The sequence below is a fragment of the Littorina saxatilis genome, linkage group LG17, assembly GCF_037325665.1.
Source record: "Littorina saxatilis isolate snail1 linkage group LG17, US_GU_Lsax_2.0, whole genome shotgun sequence".
NCBI lineage: Eukaryota > Metazoa > Mollusca > Gastropoda > Littorinimorpha > Littorinidae > Littorina > Littorina saxatilis.
Genome location: NC_090261.1, coordinates 38,094,090 through 38,115,797, shown reverse-complemented (window position 1 = coordinate 38,115,797; position 21,708 = coordinate 38,094,090). Strand labels below are relative to the sequence as shown.

General features: G+C 41.5%; 1 protein-coding gene across 1 annotated transcript; it reads right to left on the bottom strand.

The window, feature by feature from the left end:
* Positions 1-200: 200 nt before the first annotated feature.
* On the bottom strand, positions 201-3,090 carry LOC138953096 (beta-1,3-galactosyltransferase 1-like). Its single transcript, XM_070324879.1, has 2 exons — positions 2,406-3,090; positions 201-1,368 (listed from the first exon to the last, which is right to left on the bottom strand). Exons 1-2 carry the CDS (start codon positions 3,015-3,017, stop codon positions 604-606), a joined length of 1,377 nt encoding a protein of 458 aa, XP_070180980.1. The 5' UTR covers positions 3,018-3,090; the 3' UTR covers positions 201-603.
* Positions 3,091-21,708: the final 18,618 nt, after the last annotated feature.

Sequence of the window (21,708 nt, the reverse complement as noted above, 5' to 3'; positions counted from 1 at the left end):
GCAGGCTATATCTCGCGATGATTCAGCCTATGCCACGTGTGTTGTAATGAGTGTGTGCCGGGTGTGTGTGTGTGTGTGTGTGTATGTATGTGTGTGGGGGGTCAAAATCTCTCTCTCTCTCTCTCTCTCTCTCTCTCTCTCTCACTCTCTCTTTCTCTCTCTCTCATCATGTCTGATGCAGAAACACCACACCGTTGTCGTTTAACTTGAGTCACTCGTACATGCACTTTAATGCCCTTTTAACTCTCCATCTTGGGTCTCTGACTCTCATTTACACACAGACACTGACAGAAAGACAGCCGAGAGACAGACAGACAAACACACACACACACACACACACACACACACCGCACCCCCACACACACACACACACACACACACACACACACACACTCACACTCATATCGTGACAGACTGATACAACCGTAACACGTCATCAAATCTCTGCAAAAGTGCAGTACGGTTGGAGCTGTGAGACAGGCGGGCAAATTCGCCTTTAACACTGAGTTTGCAGAGCCTGATCAATTTTTGGATCGTGGAGGATCATGATGGTGAGGTAGGAGGGAATGGGTTTTGCGAGGAGGGGGGGGGGGGGGAGGTCCTTCATTTTCCGTTTCTTCTCTGCCTTTGCTGAAGTAGCTTTTCTTGCCTTGCGACGTCCCGACGCTGTTGTTGTCTCTTTGACAAAGGCAGACCGAGACGCCGCGGAACCACATTTCTCCTACATTTCCCCTCATTCCATATAAAGAGAATCTCATCGGGCGTAAATCCTTGGCGTAAAATAAGCCGACTGTCATGCAACTGGCACAGCTCGGTGATCCACGCCAAGTCACGCTTGCCGAGACTGAACCCCGGAAGATGCTTGACGTTCATGCGCAGACTGCGGAGACAGAATCCGATGTACACGTCTTCAAGATGGAAGAAGGGCACGCCACGTGACACTTTCACGATCTCCTTGGCAACGGCGGGCGTGGTGACGTAACCTGGGCCGCTGCAGAAAGGGGGGTACTCCGGGTCCGGGTACTGCTCTTCAGACGCGAAGTATTTCGACCGAGGGTCTCTGATCGGCATCTCGTTGTTCTTGCAGAAACCACCAACCGCTGTTGGCTGTAGCAGAGGGTGATGCCGCAAGTAAAACACGAGCGCTGGCAGGTTGACCCACACGTCCTGGTCGACCTTCAGCACGTGCTTCGCGTGGAAACAGTACCTCGTGACCCAGGTGAGTCCCAGCATGGTTTTGTGGGTCTCGGGTCGCAACCCTTCTGGAAAGTTCCCTTGCAGTATGTCCCCGTAGGTGTCCATCTCGCGCAGTAGTCTCTTGCTCGCCGACACCTTGGAGGTGCGTCCAACCAGGAATATGTGCCTCGTCTGTGTGATCAACAAGAATGAGGCGAGAGTATTAGGCTGCATGCGTGACAGTCATTGTCAAAGTCTAATTCAAAGTATGCTATCACTGAAGAAAAGAAAAAAATCTAATTCAACCTATTTTATTACAGAAGTATGAAAGGAGACTCATACAAGATATTGTCGCATATCCCCGAAGAATTAGGCTGCATGCGTGACAGTCACTGTTAAAGTCTAAATCAAGATGTATCACTAAAAAATTAGGTCACAGTTGCAAAAGTTTGCATGCGTGACAATCATCACTTATCAAAGTCTAATTCATGATATTGCATCGTATCCCTGAAGCCACGGTACTTAAGGCTGCGTGCGTGACAGCCAGTCACTGGCAAACTATAATTTAGAATTAAAAATCACTTCCAACTTCTTGCCTCTGAACTGTATGTCAAATAATTACTCATCGTCTAAATGTGGGTTAGTTTCGATAGACGTGTCAAAGTTTTCCAATTTCGACTGAAATAGTTCATCACTTCAAACTTCCGATCTGTAGTCATTTCGTCAATTGATCATTTGGCATTTGGCTTATGTTGATGTTTCTTTCAAATCGTTGTTCAACAATATTTTTCAAAAAAGTATAACAACATAGTTGGTTATCTATGCCGACTCTTGCAGCTAAAGCTTCAATTCCCGGAGAGTTGCTTGTTAGTGTCACTTTATTTATTAAGGAGATTTCTATAGCGCATAACTAAAAGCACTATGCACTTCAGTTGTGGGCCCCCTGGTTGTTATACTGACGAGTACCTTCGTCACAATGTTCAAAATAAACGCATTCACAGCCCTGAAAGTCCAACAAATGGTGTACTCGCCTTTGGCTAGTGATTCTGAAAATTTACTAGCCAAAGAGCAAACTTTACTAGCCAAACCAACAAACTTGTTCAGTAACTTTACTCGCATTTGGCGAGTAGATGAACGTTTTTACTCGCCATTTACATGTTTCTACTCGCCATGATACTCGCCACTTTCAGGCCTGACTCACTCCCAAACAGCATGCAGACATATCTCACCCGAGCTGCCCAGTCCCATCTAGTTGACCCCAGCCATGTCTCTCTCAGAACTTGCCTCTCGTCAAAGCTGACCACTCGTGACGAGACGAGAACCACGAGCTCAACGACATTGAATCTGGGATCCCCACACAGATTTTGAAGCTTCTTCGAGAATCCCGGCATGGGGAATCGCGTGCAGTTGTTGCAGTTTGGGTGCGGGGCTTTGACCTCCTGCGACTGAAAGTGAATCTGACCTGCGTTATTGCCTTGCTGTCTCGGTACACGGTACTGCTTCACCCTTCTGTTGAAAGTCTTCCTTATCTCGTTGACCTGGTCGTGGGGATCGTTCTGAACCTTGTGAACGTCCTCACGGCTTTGGTCGCCAGCGATGCCTCCATGGAGCTTCTCGGGATGAAAGTGAATGTGTTGTCCTCGGGGTAAGCGGTCGAACACAGAGTTGTCGATGTTCCCCTGTGCAAAGTACGCTGCGTTCTTTGCGGGAAATTGGCCTCGAACAGCTCCGTTTCTTTGCTGATACCTTCCATCAGATCCGGCTCGTGAGGCGATGGTGTCGTGGGATGAAAGGAAGAGGGAGTACATGACGCTGTACGCGGTCACGAGTGTGACGCACATCACCGTGAAGGTCACAGCAAGGTTACGCCTGCGTGAGAGAAGTTGTCTGAAGTTTGTGCCTGAAAGAAAAACATGTGTGCTTTTTTTGTTGTTGTTAAACAGCCCTTGGCTTCAGCCCTGATGGTTTTACGCCAATTCGAATATAATAGAAGGCAAAAACAAAAGGAACATCCGCACACAACACGCACTAGACGTGCCGGCTCGCACTGATTCACTCACGTACACATGTGCACTGACCAATACCCGGAGAGACAGAGATAAAGAGAGGAAAGAGAAAGAGAGCCTCGGAAAGACTGAGAGAGAGAGAGAGAGAGAGAGAGAGAGAGAGAGAGAGAGAGAGAGAGAGAGAGAGAGAGAGAGAGACTGAGAGAGAGAGAGAGAGAGACACACACACACACACATACACACACAAACACAGTAAATAGACAGATAGACAGACGCACACACACGCACGCCGCATAGGCCTACATACAGAAAGAGAGAGAGGCGCGCATGGTCCCAAACAGAGACATAGACTAGGCACGCCGCAAGTACGGACCATAATTATGTGAAACACTACAAAATCATCCACGCACACAAAATGATGCATACTCGGAATGTCATGACTTTAACATGTCCGTAGAGTGATTTGTTTCACATTATACTTTAACGGCAAGAAGGTGGATGAAAAACTTGAATAACTTACGGAAAAGCATACTGTTATAGTAGGTAGCCATGCATTAACTGTCTGTAACACTGCATTGAACAATGTGTGGGACAAAATACACTATCGACCTTGTACATGTTCAGCAACACTATCTGATAACAATTAAGAGAGGCCGCACTGCGTATTTATCACCCGCACCGTGACACAGATTGGAGAAACACTAAAGGGAAGTAAACGCTCCAATGTAGACTCCAATATAGACAATAACTGATACGTCAGTGCCTGATGATAAGTGAGAGAAATGCGGGCGGAACCAGTCTCCTGCTGAAAGAACGAAGAACACATCCCCCCGAGCTTTTCTGACTCTGCAATAAGTAGTACACTGTACAGTGAGTATTAGCCTAACATCCCCCTCGCCCCCCTCCCCCAAACTCCTTGTCAAGTGCCTATAGGTGCCTATAGGTATAATTCCTTGAAGTTATTGACGAGCCGCAGGAGCGGCGAGTCATAATTGACGAGCCGCACCAGCGGGTCGTCTTATTGCCTCGGGTAAGTAGCTTGCACAAGGAGAAATTTTTGTTCATGGGCGATTTCTGTGACGTATGTACCACGTGACATGAAGTCGCCGTTTAGTTTCGAGGTTCAACAAAAATATCATAGGTCGTACTGTGAAGGGTCAACCGCAACAACCTCAAACCATTCGTTCTTATCAGTATTTGAGTGACTTATATACCCGACATTTTTATTTCTTATTTTTAGCACAGGTGTAGGAAAAAATCATGAACCAAAATGTTATTTATTCTTTAATTTAACATTTGTTTTACAAATGTGACCATGGTCTTTCAAACATACAGTGACATTAAACATTGTTATGTTAAAAAAAAGAAAAAAAGAAAAAAAGCTTTTGTGCACAAATCAGAAAATACATTGTACATTTTACCTACAGGCCAAACAGTGTCCGTGGCGGCAAAGGACCTATATTTTTAGATCAGTCACTGTGGCAAGTTGTCAAGAACACAGGCGCTTGCATTCGGATGTGTCCACTGATAGTAGGTTTGGTTGTGATCAATCAGAATGATGAGGAATAAAAATGTATGGCAGTTTGTTATGATGACATGTAATTCACATATGCTGAAATGTAATATTATACATGATATAATATTATTATGGCTGTTGCCATGACCATGAACCCCAAGAAAGGTTTAATGTTATGTAAAATCATAATACCAAAATCAAGCACCTATTAATCTGGTCTACGGTCTGTGTGTGTCTCTGCTCTTTCTCTTGGCACACAGCCACAGGTCAAAGCAGAGGTTAACTTGAGTGCACCTAGCAGGAGGGGGGGGAGGTGATTTCTATTAGGGCCTTTTACAGCTATTTCTGCTTTGTTGTTGGAAACCGAAACCGTCTCAGTGTAACGCTTACATGGCCTCATAGATATCAGTCAACTCTCTCTCCACCCACCCCCCCCCCCCCCGCCCCCGCCCGCGACACCTCCACGCATTCAGCGTAACAGCTTGTACGGCGTGTTACTTCAACATAAATAATAATAATAATAATAACTTCAACAAGTATTTTTTTGGAAAAAAATTAACCTTAACAAGGCCTCAACACAACAGCGCTTCCTGGAATTGCATGGCTGTTACCAGGAAATGTACTGGGTCAAAGGTCCGCCTGACTCGAAAATTTACTGGGGGAAAGACAGTGACTGCAAAAAAATCGTGTACTTCATGATTGGTACAATGGCCAACACAAATGTTGTCGGATCAAGTCTACTTCCATTCTTTAGATGGTATATGTTTTTTTCAAATCCAGCGCGCTACCAACTGAGCTATATCCCCATCACTGCATCACTGCAGAGCGCCAAGAACTGTACCCACGGAATATGCGCGATATAAGCCTCATTGATTGATTGATTTTTTTCAATTTTACATGTTATGAGTAAAGCGTTTTTTCCAACTTCTCTTTTTCTTCCTCAAATCTTCCGATGGATCGCTCTGGCCAGAACAATATATGGTTACTTGAACACATTTTTCCATGCATTCCAAGATTCTCATGTTTTGTAGATTTTGTCGGTGTTGCATACTTTGCCCAGTTTGTTTCACAATGTGAACATTATTTTACATAGGATTTTCCAAAATGTGCTGAAAACTTTCAGTCTTAACTTCTTACTTTTCTCTTTCCAATGTTTGACAGTCTTTGCTGCTTGCTGGACATTAAACAATGCTTGACATGATTTTTTTGGTCTGTACTTTTTCATAATTTACAGTTCATTTCTATGGACTTTTTGATCATTTCAGGGGTGGGCATTTTCTTTTCAGAGGATTTCCTCCTTTTTTTTGGATTCTGAAATCGTTTTTGGGGGGGGCGTTTTTGGACAATTTTCTTACAATTTTCTTTGTTTTTAAGGCCAATTTTGAAATTTTCACAAGTTTCCTCTTTTTTCGTTTTCAGTAATTCCCAGGCCTGTCATTTACAGTTCATTTCTGTGGCCTTTTTGAAAATTGATAGTTAATTTCTGTGGACTTTTTGATAATTTACAGTTCATTTCTATGCATTTTTTGCTGCTTTAAACTCCACCGTGATCACTTTTTTTATTTCCTACTGTTTGCAATATTTGATCTCTTAAGTATGTATGGTAGAGGTTTGCCTTCACAGTTTGTATATTTGCTTTCAAAAGTGTGATTTTTTTCAACTGCACATTATATTTTACATTTTATGAGTTAAACTTAAAGTCGTTCTTTCCAACTTCTCTTTTTTTCCCTCAAATCTTCTGATGGATCGCTCTGGCCAGGACAATATATGGTTACTTGAACACATTTTCCCATGCATTACAACATTCTGATGTTTTGTAGCTTTTGTTGGTGTTGCATACTTTGTCCACCACAATTTGACCATTATTTACGTACAATTCTACAGTGTGGATAGTATTTGGCAATTTATGCCTGTTTCATATGTATATTTATTTTCCTAAATATACAGTTTTCTTGCATTCATTTTATTCTGTTTTTTTTAAACTGGTTTCCAAAAATAGAGGATATTACCTCAACGTTTCCATTTCCAGTGTCGATGATCACATTTTTTACCACAATTCTATGCAAACGCCACTCTGCATGACTAAGCACTCACTTTAGTATTATAATATTGTATCTATTTTGTTACATCTAGTCAGCATTTGTTAACCTTGACGACAGATATCATTGTAGGTAATATCAATACAATGTCCTATATTGATGCTATATTATTTGTATGCCAGTGTCTTTGGGTATTTATGGCAACACCTACCGAAAGCTACGAAGTAAGCTTACATTTTTTGTTGGAGTGAAACTGTAAATCTCTTTCATAAACCATTTTGCCATTTACAACAGGCAATGTCATATATTGGTGCTACATTACTAGCATTTAAATGTGTATTCATGGCAACAGCATTTTGCCATTTACAACAGTTTCACTAACACTGTATTTTTTCTTGCTTTATTATTTTGTGACTCAGTGATAATTTTAAATAAAGTTATTTGCATCATACACTTTGATTTCATTCATTTCTATTTATAACTACTTTTACTACTTTCCCTTCTACACTGTGACATGCCACTGTATCACGCTCATTCAGAACAAAAACAATACCATTCCTACCTGTTGCAACGTCTATCCCTCGCTCTGTCTTTTGGTTCCTTGCTTGATCGATCGGTTTCTTGGTGGAAAACATATTTCTGTCACCAATACCAGTATTATTGCATCACTTCCATAAAGGTACAGTAGACTTCTTCCTTTCTGTTAAGCCAATAGGTCTTATTAATTATTGAGCTCTTATTCATTATTGCATTACTTTCACAACAATCTTCTTCCTTGATATTGCGATAGTTGTTATCTCCCATTTATGTACAAACGCCGAAAAGACAATTTAACAGGACACATCAACACTATTATTTTGTTTACCTGTACCAACAGCTGTAGAACTCCCTGTTTCTTTGATATTGTCAATGTTTCGGCTCGTGTTGATCCTGGGATCAACTGAATTTCTTGTTATGGTCTCGGCTCGGGAGCTGTCTGACAGTGGAGGCTGCGTGCTATAATTAGCTGACCTGCTGCGCGAGCAGTCACTGCAGAGTTTTGAGATAACTTTGTAACACGTTTTATTTTATGCTCCTCAAGAATACAACTTTGGGCAACGTGCCACGTAAACACATTATTTGTGTGTTTAAACGTAACTTTAAGGAGTTTATTGGTAACTTCATATGCAACGTTGATGATAACATGTTACAATTCCTCGTATGTTGGATTTTTTTTAGCGGGCAGTGTATTCATGTTTTGACACAGTTTACATGATTCACGCAGCATTGAGCAAACGTGATCTGACTATCATGGAGTGTCAACATCACATTATCAAAAATACAGACGAAATAGCCTTCATGTTTATCTTAAACAAACTCGTTAGTATTTTTTTGAATACTTTTATTTACTTTGTAACATTTGATTTTGAATATTTTGGATTCTAGCATTCTGCATTATACTTGTGACGTGATGACAGTAGTTTCATCTTAGTTGTGTTCAATTCACTTTCCTGAAGGTATGCATCAGCATTGTGTTCATTGTCTGCGTGTAATCACATTGTCCTTTACTTGAAACAAAACGTGAAAGGCGTTTGACTTCATATCTTACTTTGATAAAATCCTCTGGCAATTGTCAATGCTATGTCCATGGAGTTTTCATTATGGATTGTCAGTATCACATTGAGAAACGTACACAGGGAATGGCCATTATGTTGACCTTATACAGAGTATTTGCTGCATGTTTTTGACTACCTTGACTTTATTTTGATTGTTGGATTTCACATCTTGTTTATGTTTACTTGTAATGTCACAAAATGATTTCATTTCTTTTTTGCATTGCCTTCGTTGCCATCAATGTATGCAGTATGTTATAAAGTAATATTTTTGTTGTTGTGGTAATACTTCTTTATTTTAAAATAACTTGGAGCCCATTGAAGACTTCATATTGTTGGTGTCCATGAACATTCACACATCTAAATTGTGTTGCAGTCAACAGTGGTTTTTTTCCATGGTGTTAAAGTGATTGCAAGGATTATTTTGGAACACTACAGAAGACCCTAGTATTCATGTTAATCTTACACAATCTGTTACATACTTTTAAGTGCCTGTACTTTAGCATCAGCATTTTGTTAATTGTCTCTGTGTTATCACAATGTCCTTTATTTGGAACAAAACATGTAAGGCGTTTGACTTCATATCTTTTATGAAATCCTCAGGAAATGGCCATTATGTTGATCGACCTTATACAAAGTATTTGCTGCATGTTTTTGACTACCTTGACCTTATTTTGATTGTTGGATTTCGCATCTTGAATTGATTATGTTTACTTGTAATGTCACAAAATGATTTCATTTCTTTTTTGCATTGCCTTTCTTGCCATGAATCTATGCAGTATGTTATAAAGTTATCTTTTTGTCATTGTGGTAATACTTTTTTAGTTTCAAAATAACTTGGAACCCATTCAAGACTTCATACTGTTGGTGTTCATTCACATTCTCATCTTGATGATTTTTCACTGTATACCAGTTTGGTTCTTCATGTACATGTTGCATTATGATGTTTTTTTCATATTAAAATGTATAGTTGTCATGTCATGTTTTGCACTATTTTCCACTTATTAAATGCAATTGTTGTTATTATCAATAGATATATAACACATTGTGTTCACTTCATATTGAACTTTTCAAGACATTGTGTGACATTTCACTTTCTCTGGTGCAAGTGGTTAAGCCAAGATGGTTACCCCAAAAAATTGTCATTAATTATATGACTGAACAATCAATCTTTTGTTAAATATCTTTTTGTTAGTCCTCGACAGCAATTACTTCGTTTACTATTTTAACCATTGATCTCAATACAATGGTGTGCACGGGTGCTACATTATTTGTGTAGAAGTTTTTTCTTGTACATTCAGTAATGCGTACATTTTTTTTCCACAATACTGTTGTCCTTTATGACTTTGTTGTAAGAGACATTTCGAAATAACATTATTTTCACATTTATTCCTGTTTTGTGGTTTTTTTTCTTCTTTCCCATCATTCCTTTGCTCTTAAAATAATACATAACAACTACCACAATTTTCAACAAAAACAGATTGCAACAACATTCCTATTTTAAGCTCAGCCACACGCCGACATGGAAGTTCAATGGTACTTTCAAACTTTTTCTTCTCTTCGTCGTATTTGATTTCTTTCTATTTCATAAGTCGAGTGCATATGATTTCGGCTCGTGTTCATCGTGAGATGGACTTAGTTTCTTATTTTCGTCACTTTTCTTGACTAGTATGCGAGAGCACAGAGCGTATACTGTATAGGAAACAGTATTATCTGCTGTATTAGGAATCTATTTCTTGGCCTGCATGCCATTAATATGTTGTAACAATTTACATCTTCAGTATGCGGGAGAGTCTACTTCGTTTACGGCCTCAAGCTCAAGAGATGTGGGCTTGTTTTTTTTCTTCCCCCAACTGAGATAATGATAAACAATGTCAGGCGGTGATAGAAACAGGACTGTATGAACGGAAAACAAACCACGAAAGATATGTTACAAAGTACAGTAGAAGTCTCTCGAGTGTGGTTTTTTTTACAATTATATTTTTGATTATTAGTGTTATGTAATTCCAGTTTGCTCTGTTTTATTCAGCTATTTTTATGCTTTTTGTAATGATCCTTGCTTTATTTTTTTGTTTGAGTTTTGTTTTAAAATGAAATGGTGTAGCGCTATACCGGAAACTGTTATTTATTATCATTATTTGTCTGTCTAGGCGGCTTTTTCTTTTCAATGAAATAAGCGCATCCTTCAGCAAGACATATATATACCTAACCATCAGCCTGCCTATGCTGGATGTTGTTTGTTTTTGTTGGTGGGTGGGGTGGGGGCCTTACTTTGTAACAGACACCGTCCGTGACGTGTCGATCAACCAAATTACATGTAATTAAAAAAAAAAGAATCTCTCTTTGTACAGGAAGCAGCCACGCTGTTGGCTTTTGGAATATGTTTGAGTGGAAGGATGATCCGCTTATCTCATGTAAAAACATGGATAGATCCTCGAGATCATAGGTTAAATATGATAGTTTACATCGACAGAGAGGCATGTTTGCGTCAAAAACATTAATTTGGTAGGATTGTGTTGAAAGCCTTAATCATGTTAAGAAAAATATCATTCATGAACGGAACATTTACTCTTCTGTGCTTGTATGACGCTCATCATGTTTCCGCTCAAGACTAAGTGCTGCCTGCCTCCCAACAGCACGAAACAAATAGCAGACATTACAGACATGTTGAAATATTGTTAAATGGTAGCGAAAACCTTTCTCTTCGCACTAACAAGCTTATTTTTGAAAGTGTCCAATCGTTTATCTGTAAATCTGGTCGTTTTTGTTAATTTGACTCAGTTCGCATATCCATGCCGACAACCCTTATTTTATATACATTTTTTAATTATATATATTCAGCGAACTGCTGCTTATTTGTCACTGGATTACAGTTTACAATGTAGGGGAGAGTTACTGATTGCGTACCTGTTATCCATATCGTACCACCCCCATTCCCGCGAAATGACGAATGCCTGAAGCCCCTGCTGAAGTGTGGGGAGAACCCCGTAGGAAAGAAACATTCTTCCGGTGTCAACATGGCAGCTAGCGAGAAAACCACCAGCAAGAACGAAAAATTCACTTTTTTCGCATTTTGATGTTATTTTCGTAGTGACAAATTTGTGTGACTATGCAAAGACTACACCACTGAGCAAATTAACTTGACTATACATTAATACCTTGTTGAGTGTTTTTCCCATTGTAGTTTCTTTGTAAACATTGGCCTTTGCTTTACATGTAGAAGGCTAGATCTACTTATTGTCCAGCCTACCGAAGTCACGCATATCGTACCAGCCAGAGTCTTGATATAGTACCGGTGGTACGATAACAATGACTTCTGGTACGATATGCAGGATGACACAACCTCCTATTAATTGCCAAATGATCCATTTAGGAGTACTTATTAAGAAGTCTGAAGCCTGAAGTTGTTTCAGAAAAATGCTTTCCCCCTCGAACTGGACATCAGAGGACATGAAAAAATGTCTGGCAGCCATTGCAAACGGAATGGGCTTCAGCGCTGCTTCAAGAGTTATTGATATTGTACCACAAGGTCACTAATATCGTATCCCTAGTACGTTATAAGTGACTGACAGGTACGCATTACAGAACTGGTCTTGTAATTCGTACCATTTGGATGATTTTTTTAAATCCGTACTGAAACCAAGTTTGCGTTTTTTTTCATTGAAAACAATATACGGAACGTTGAAGGCACAGGAGATGAGTGTTTATGGACAATTTGAAGTGCCTAGCATAAAATGGTTGCGTTATAGAGCTGTTTGTCCTTAAGTGGTACGATATCAGTAACTCTCCCCTACTATGTGTATTCTTTTTGTATGCGCTAACCACCTTCATCTATATATATATACGACTTGTGTCTGTGTGTGTGTGTGTGTGTGTGTGTGTGTGTATCTGTTTGTGTATTCGCCATGCACGGCCAAAGTTCTCGATGGATCTGCTTCAAATTTGGTGGGCATATTCAGGTAGACCCGGTTCAGGACACAACCTGGTCGATATTTCAACACGTGCTCTCAGCGCGCAGCGCTGAACCGATTTTGGTTCCACCTCAGCTACCCGGGCCCCCATACCGACACACCATAGCCGCTACACCACATCACAACGCCAAAGTTCTCGGTGGATCTTTTTCAAATTTGGACACCGTATTCAGCTACACCCCGGACACAATATCATCGATGAGATATTTCAACACGTGCTCTCAGCGCGCAGCGCTGAACTGATTTTGGTTTTTGTGTTCATTTCACCATTATAAGTAACTCTTCCTTATCTTCTCCAGTGTTTGGCGTTTATCTCCCTTCCTTCGTGTGGCTTTCCCGTTCAGTTGTAAGTTACTATTACTATTTTTAGAATGTCACTGCGCTGTCCACTGCGCTGTCCACAACGCTTCCCTTGCACCCGTAAGTTGTTCTTACTGTCAAAGTGAAAAGGTCGAATCAATTTATAGCCACGCGAAAAATACACTCTCACCTATCTCTATATATTTATAGATACAGATATGCATATATATATACGGCTTCTCTGTGTGTGTGTGTGTTTGTGTGTGTGTGTGGGGGAAAAAACCTGTTGATTGTAGAGTTCTGTTTGTGATGGGGTCTAGCGGCTTTTGTCTGTCTGTATGATTCAGATTCAGAGAATACAAACTTAAAACTGAACAGGAAATAAAGCAGCAGATGAGGGAGGAGCAGGAGAAGGCAGAGCTTGAGCTAGCCGACGCTGCACTAGATAAGCTAAAAACAGGAGAGCAATATGCAAATTTAAATGAACAACAAAGAGGCCTTCAAGGTTTCATCGAGCAGTGCCTCGGCTTCATGGTTAAGGCCAGACAGATGCAGAGTCCTCTCGACCTGATCGACTCCCTCTCAGCTACATACACACAACTCTCCAACACCAAGGTTGAACGCTTCATTCCGGGCGGCGCCACTCTGGCGCTGGGCGCTCTTGCTGGTGCCAAGCAGTTGTCCGTGACGGATATGAAAGCTGTTAAAACCACTTTTTAACCTATTTTAAATCTGCCCTTTAACTTACCTTCTCTGTGCGTGTTAAAATGGCTGAACAAGGTGAAAGCGGTCACGGATTTATCATATTACAGTGGAACTGTCGCTCTATCAACTCTAACTTCTCTCAGCTATATAATTATATATCAAATCACTCTGCTGACATCTTAGTTATCCAGTCAGTCAAGAGAAAACGCTCCCTACTGCCTTCTATAGATGGTTTTGACTTCCCTCCCATAGTAGAGCAAAAGGGCTCAGGGCAACTCATTCAAACAGCTATTTATCTAAAGTCTTCCTTAAATTACAAACCCTTTGCACCTCTCATCCCTAGTTCAGAAAATCTCAGTACATGTGCTGTTGAAATCGAAATAAAAGGATCCAAAAACCTCAACATAGTTAACATATATTACCCCCACGGGTGTAATAAAAAAGGAACTACCGACTGGCTAAAATCCCTGGATCATGGCAGGGCACACTGGTGCGTGATGGGTGATTTTAATAATCACCACCCTCTGTGGGACTCTGCTAACCCTAGATACAAACATGCCAATAGCAACCTTGCTGACGTCATTTTGGAAACTGACTTTTGTATACTAAACGATGGCTCGGCAACCAGACTTCCAGACAGGGCTGACCATTCCCCGTCAGCAATCGATCTCTCCCTTTGCTCAAATGCCATAGTCACTGACATCGACTGGAACGTTTTCCCGGACGCCCTCGGCTCCGATCACTTACCCATTGTTCTTACCTTCCGCCACTTCGCCCCTAATCGCAATAACTCGGAGGTCAGAAAAAAGTACAATTACAAACAGGCAAATTGGGACAGCTTCCGTGCGGAGCTCGAGGGTGTCAGGGAGGAAACTCTCCTTACGGATGACATCGAAGCCTCTTACAATAACATACGTCAATGTATACTCACTGCTGCCAATAATCACATTCCGCTTAAATCAGTAAATCCTAACTGTAAGGCCAAAAGGAATGAGTGGTGGAATGCAGACTGTGATGAAGCCTTGGCAAACAAGCGATATCACATTAGGACATATCTCAGGCACTGCTCAGACGCTAACTTCACGAATATGAAGTCAGCTGAAATACAATTTAACCAGATCACCGCTGAGGCTAAACTTCAAAACTGGGAAAACTTTGTCAACAAAGAAACTAAAGATTACAAAGACTGTGGCAAAATCTGGAAGAAAATCCGCAGATTTAAATGTAGATACAGAACTAAAGAAAAGCCACTACTATCGGGTGATAAAATGACCACAACTGACTCTGAAAAGGCAAACCTATTAGCAGATACCTTTGCCAAAAATAGTCAATCAAAATCCCTAGATACTGAACGACTCAATTATAGGTTAGATCAGGAGAAGGGTTTCACATACCCCCCAGATGACAACCAGTTGCCTATAAACTGCATGTTTAAGGCAAAAGAAGTCCAAAACGCCATCTCTTCTGTGAAAGACCCAAAAAAATCCACAGGTTTAGACCCAATATCATATCACATGATAAAACATCTACCACCTAACTTTGTTAAGTTGCTCACTCAGTTTTTCAACCTATGCTGGTTAAAGGATACTATCCCCGCAGCGTGGTCAGACTCACAAGTAGTAGCAGTATTGAAGAGCGGAAAACCGGGCAATCTACCTGGCAGTTACCGCCCCATATCACTAACCCCCCACCTCAGCAAGATCTTTGAGCGTGTGGTGAACCAGAGGCTGGAGTTCCACCTCAATAAACACAATATCATTCCTACATGCCAGGCAGGTTTTAGGCAAGGTCGTTCGTGTGCGGACCACATTGTGCACGTCACTGAAAAAATCAAAAAGACCTTGGCACATAGTAATAATTCTCTTCTTGGAACCTTCTTTGATATTAAATCTGCGTACGACAGCGTCTGGCATGCTCGTCTACTCCTAAAACTCGGCAGAATCGGTGTCTCTGGCCACATGTACCAATTCATCAAAAACTTCATCAGCAATCGCAAGATGTCTGTCCGGGTGGGCTCTTCGGTGTCCGAAACCCATGCGCTGGACATGGGGGTTCCCCAGGGCAGTATCATCGCGCCAAACTTATTCAGCATCATGCTCTATGACATTACTTCTGTTAAGGTTGACGGTGCCAGTGTACTTCTGTATGCGGACGACCTCGCCTTAATAGACACTAATAGACCACGCCATAACAGAGTTACCAACACTGTTGACTTATCTTCTTACCAAACTAAAATCGACAACCTCTGTCAATATATGTACACCAACGGCTTCCAACTAGCCTCAAATAAAACAGTCTTTCTTGTTGTCTCCCGTAGACAACTGTACAGGAACTGCAGTATAAAGATAGGTTGTGATATTATCAAACCGAGCTCAGAAGTTAAGTTCCTCGGCGTTATCATCGATACCCGACTTAACTGGACCAGTCATATCGAACATCTGATCAATAAGGCCAACAAGGATCTTTATATCATACGCTACCTGGCGTCCCAATCCTGGGCCAGAGGGCGTAAGTGTGTCACAGAGGTAGTGCGGGCATTAATTCGCTCCCGCCTCCTTTACGGGTGCGAAGCTTATTTCGCGACGCGCCCGGCGCTCATGAAAAAACTGGCTATTATAGAGTGCAGGGCGCTCAAAATAGCTCTGGGACTCTCCCAACAAGCGAGTAAGAGTCGAGTCTACAGCGAGTGTGGGTGGCTGCCCCTTGCGGATGAGATTAAACTCCGTTCAGCTCAGTATGCTGTCAGAGCCCACGCGGTAGAGAACTCTGCCTGCGAGGTCCTGACTGACTTTTTTCCTCAGCACCAAAATTATGAGGCCAACACCAAACATAGCACTCAACTCTTGGCCAAAACGCTACCCTTATCCGACACAGTAAACCGCATTCTAGCCGATAGCGGGGTGAAGGTCAGTGAGCTGGCCAGGGTCCCCCCGCCCTCCTACCCGCCTTGGCTTGAGGAAACCCCTACTATCATATACGACAGTGAAGATAATACTACCAAAAAAGATAACCCCGTCTACCTAGCTACTGTTACAAAAGAAACCCTAAACTACAAATTCTCGGAGCATTTAAAAGTCTTTACTGACGGATCCAAATTTGCAGACGGCAGCGTTGGCTGCGCCTTTGTGATCCCAGATCTCAAAATCTCAAGGAAATATACTCTTAATAAAGACATCTCCATATTCTCAGCCGAGCTATTTGCCTTGCTCATGGCATGCACTTTTATAAATGACCTCCCAGTCACACCGCGTGCGGTAGTTTTCTGCTCTGACTCGCGCTCTTCATTACAAGCTCTGCATCGAAACACATCAAATCGGGCAGAGCTACAAAGAGAAATCCTCTTTATATGTCACCAGTTAATCTCATCCGGCACATCCGTATCATTTCTCTGGGTCCCCTCTCACGTAGGGGTCCGGGGAAATGAACTGGCGGATGTCGCTGCCAAAGAAGCGGCAGAATCTAGCCCAGCTAACACTAACATCGGCTACTCAGTAACCGAGTTCTACAGTAAAATCCGTAAACTCATTCGAAGTCAGTACGTAACATCTCTGTCCTATCAACCCATTGATATGAACGATCTACACCCCGATCTCCCAACAAACCTCCTCACTATCTTCAGACGCCTCCGTGCCGGCGGCTGCCGCTTCCATATCTTTAACAAGTCCTGCCATTGTGGAGAACCCTATTCATTTCAACACATTTTCGCTCCATGCGCTACAAATAGAATTACCTTTAAAACCTTATATGACCATATGCAGCTCCATGGTCTGAGTCCCCAGAATTATCTGCGCAGTAGCAGTTCTCTAGGCTGGTCACACAGCTTGCTGCTGTGCCGACTGGTCAGGGACTCGGACATGGGGCTGTGGGTATAACTAAGCCCAGATTATCACATCAGCGTGTTTCAGTTTGAGGTCGAGTGGCTCCCGCCATCCCTCCTGATTCCAGCGACTACCTTCTAGACAACATATCCTCACCCAAGGCCCACTAGTCGCCAAACTGTACATATTGTTTTTATTACCACGGCCTTCGTGGCTTACATCTTAATCCTTTTATTTGTAAAAAGTTTTGAGATTTATTGTTCGTGTTCCTCTTACTTGCTCATCTATTTGGTTTTATTGGTGATCCTGAAAGGTTCCACTTTTTAACTCGATTTGAAATAAAAAAAAAAAATATTACAAGCCCGTTATTCAAGATATAGAATACAGACTTATAATTCTTACCAAGAAACATCTTAACTACTTTTCATTTTAACAAATTCCACAGAGCATTATCAACTCAACCCCACCCCCTGCCCTCCTCTCCTTATTTTTTGTTTCTTTCTTTCCTCTTTTTGAAAGCGGACAAACACTCAAGTCCTTAATGGCTCAAAACCGTAGGACTTTTAATATTAATTTTAACTGTCTGTATGTTCTGGCATGTGAGAAGCCACAGCAGATAATATAGGGCTAAGAAATAAGCTCTAAAATTCTCAATCCCGTTTGACAGGACTTCGCCTTCAAAAGTGATTGTGGTGAACCGCCACGCTGTCTGTCTCTGTCTCGCGCCGTTCACCCCAAATTCCCGTTTCTGAGTAACTATTTTTAGAATGTCACTGCGCTGTCCAGAACGCTTCCCTTGCACCCGTAAGTTCTTCTTACTGTCAAAGTGAAAAGGTCGAATCAATTTATAGCCACGCGAAAAATACACTCTCACCTATCTCTATATATTTATAGATATAGATATACATATATATATATATACGGCTTCTCTGTGTGTGTGTTTGTGTGTGTGTGTGTGGGCAAAAACCTGTGGATTGTAGAGTTCTGTTTGTGATGGGGTCTAGCGGCTTTTGTCTGTCTGTATGTTCTGGCATTTGAGAAGCCACAACAGATAATATAGGGCTAAGAAATAAGCTCTAAAATTCTCAATCCCGTTTGACAGGACTTCGCCTGCAGAGGTGATTGTGATGAACCGCCACGCTGTCTGTCTCTGTCTCGCGATTCACCCCGGCGAAGCCGGGTATTCCTCTAGTCTTTGATATGTACCTACCATTCTTTCGTCCCACCTCCACCCTCCCCCTCTTCCTCCTGCTAGCTTTTTCCTGTTCTTTTTGGTTTGCTTCAACTATGCTGTTGACCTAGATAGTTCCATAGTTTATTAGTAATGTTTGTCCGACATCATATTTTTGTTAATTTGTAACTACGTAGGGCGCGTAATATAAGCGTTCGCTTGAGTTCGTGTCCCTACTGTTTATCGTTGTATTGCTGTACCGTATGTTTGATTTAATAAAACATTGTTTAAACCAATAGCAGTTGCCTGTGCTAGAGGGACGGAGTGGGAGAAGGCTTGTGGTTGTGAAAACTGACTCTCTCTCTCTCTCTCTCTCTCTCACACAGTCTCTCTCTGTCACTTTCTCTCTCTCACACACACAGTCTCTCTCTCTCTCTCTCTCTCTCTCTCTCTCTCTCTCTCTCTCTCTCTCTCTCTCTCTCTCTCTCTCGAATCACTTACCTTGAGGGCCCAAACCACACTTGACAAAACACCGTTGAATGGTGCTCGACTGAAGTTGAGTCCATGCTTTCGTCAGCCACAGCACTGCGTCGAGAAGATTAACGGACTTCGCAATCTGGGAACCAGACGAAGTTGTGTCTTTCTCCATCAAGAAGAGAATGTTACGTAGCAGCTGTTTTCTGTAATGGAGCTTTACAGTCTGGATCATTCCTGCATCACAGGGCTGTAGCTTGGACGTGGTGTTGGGGGGCAGTAGCCGAACAAACTTCATGTTTGACAGAGTCAGTTTGGGATGCGCAGAGCAGTTGTCGATAAACATCAAGATGTGCCTTCCTTGAATTCTCAGTTTGTCGTTGAGCTTGTTCGCCCACTGTGAGAAAATATAATGCCTGTCGTCCATGCCTTTTTTGTGTGAAAATAATTTATTCCAATAGACGTCATGTCATGTCCCTGGAAACAGGGAGGTTTTGCACTTCGGCCAACTTATTATCAGTGGTTTGAGTTTTCCCCCTGAAGCACTCACTGCACAAAGAACGGTTATGCGGGTTTTTGACACTTTCATGCCACCGTGGTCACTGCCTTTTTCAACCATTGACTTGTGTTAGGCAAGGCCCTAAAGTAAAGTCGTCACTGGAAGCTGTCAAGAGTTACCGATTTCTGTAATATCTTTGTCAGGATTTCAATTTGTTTCGGCAGGGACCTAATATAGGTCTATGGTTTCGGTATGGACACAGAGCTGATAGATGTATTGACCATGACCAGTTATGCAATGGAGTCTGTTTGATCATTCGTTTTTTGGCTAAGATCACATTGGGTTTGCGTGTCAGGTTAGCATGAATTATACACACACACACAAGAGAGATAGATGGACAGTGAATATGCATATGTGTGTGTGGGGGTGTGTACCCGTACGCGCGTACGTGTGAGCGCGCGCGCGTGTGTGTATGTGTTTGTGTATGCGTGTGTGTGAGAGAAAGAAAGAACGCGCAAGAAACAATATGACGTCATTAATCATCATCAAAAGTCATTACACTGTATGTCACGTGCCGTCATTCCATTCTTTCCATAAGCTTACCATCCTGAAGAAGGCAGTAACGTGCCGACATATTGATTTATCCTACATACGTGAAAGAGACACCCGTGAGATAATAATCGTTCAAATCACACGTGTGTATATCATGTAAATGAGGTCATGTCAAGCAAGTCTGGCAGGGACCTGTTTTTCCACTGCTTATGATACCAAAGTCACCGAGACAAACGTCATTATAGAAACAAAAATTGCGCTCGCTAATTACCCTCGATGAATCTTTAGAACTAACACGTCACGCCACACTTTCAGAGTGACGTTTCTTTGCTTTGACGTAATAGATTGCACGAGGCACTTTCAGAGTGACGTTTCTTTGCTTTGACGTAATAGATTGCACGAGGCTTTAGAAGAGATCGAGGTTCCAAAACAAGCGTCTTCAATTTAGCTGCCTCGACTGCAGGACAGTTTCAGTAAAATACACGTAAGTACAGTATGTAGGATAAACAGAATACTACATGGCTTGCTGTGTCGTACCAGATTTACACTCGTTGCTTTTTCAAATAGTGAACAGCTCGCAGTTCAATATTTAAAAAAACAACTCGTGTAAATCTGGTACGACACAGCTAGCCATGTAAGGGAAAGGCTCCTAATATGGACCGGCTCCTAATATGGACCACCTCCGGTTCTGACAAACTAACGGCGCTAGAGCGCTCAAAACAATTTCATTCGCTTTATTCCCCCTCTCTGGATAAGTAGCACATGTCAAAACAGTTGCAGAAACACAAACCTCAAACCCGTTAGGCTTTTTCGCTTTTTTAAACTTTTGGCAGCGTTCACTAACTGATTTGCCGCCTAAAACGGACTCGTTTCTGTCCACAGCCAAAGCTTTTATCACACAAAAATGGCTATACATGACAGCTAAGACCGTATTTGTTACATTTTAGCAGTGTGAACCCTGGGTTTCCACTGCAAACAAAAAATAATAGCAAAACCTCAAAGTATGTGCGAGTCCCCTAATATGGACCACCTTCAACAAATCGAAGAAAATAAAAGCTAAAGGCAATTTTGATTAATTCATTACGAAGGTTGTTTAAAATAACCTATAACTAGCCCTCGAGATTTCAAAAAAATATAACAAATAGTCTTTTTTTTGGTGGAAGTTGATAATTTCACTTATTTTCACTCTGTTTTTGATAAGCTTCTTCAGTTTCCTGGTGTGCTTCAAATAATGCTCTCAACCCGAAACAGCTAAATCTAAAGCATATTTGAATTTGTCTGACTTGCACACTAAGTTGTATCATGTTATTTTGAAGTATAGGGGGCTTTTTACAGTGATTCGTGAAGGCTCCTAATATGGACCATTTGTGATTTTTTTCTGTATTTAAGTTTTGCTGAATGTATATCAAAGCTATTTCACTCTAATTAGGCCTAACGGTTAAACTAAGAGAGAAGGACTACCAACCACAAAATAAAACTTCTTCGCAAGAAAACAAGCTAGTTATCAGCAATAAACAAAAAGTGGTCCATATTAGGGGCCCTTCCCCAAGTATTCTCTCTATATATATATATAAACGTACCTAACCTGGTAACTGGTGTGTTTTCTTTTTATTTAAACACACACACAAGCTCTCCTTCAGTACAAAAAAATGCATGCTGCAGAACATCACCTAAAATATAAGGCAAGGATCGCTGAATGTGTTACATTTCAAAAACTCAAAGTACATAAATGTAGAAAATTCAGTTCAGTTCACTGTGACTGCCTGGTGTCTTAAGTAATGTTCTGCAGCATACTTCTACTGTCTGGTCTCTTACTCTCAGTCTCACACCAAGAACGTCCATTCTCAATAAAGAAAGAAAAGAACACACACAAAAAATAACGTAAACAG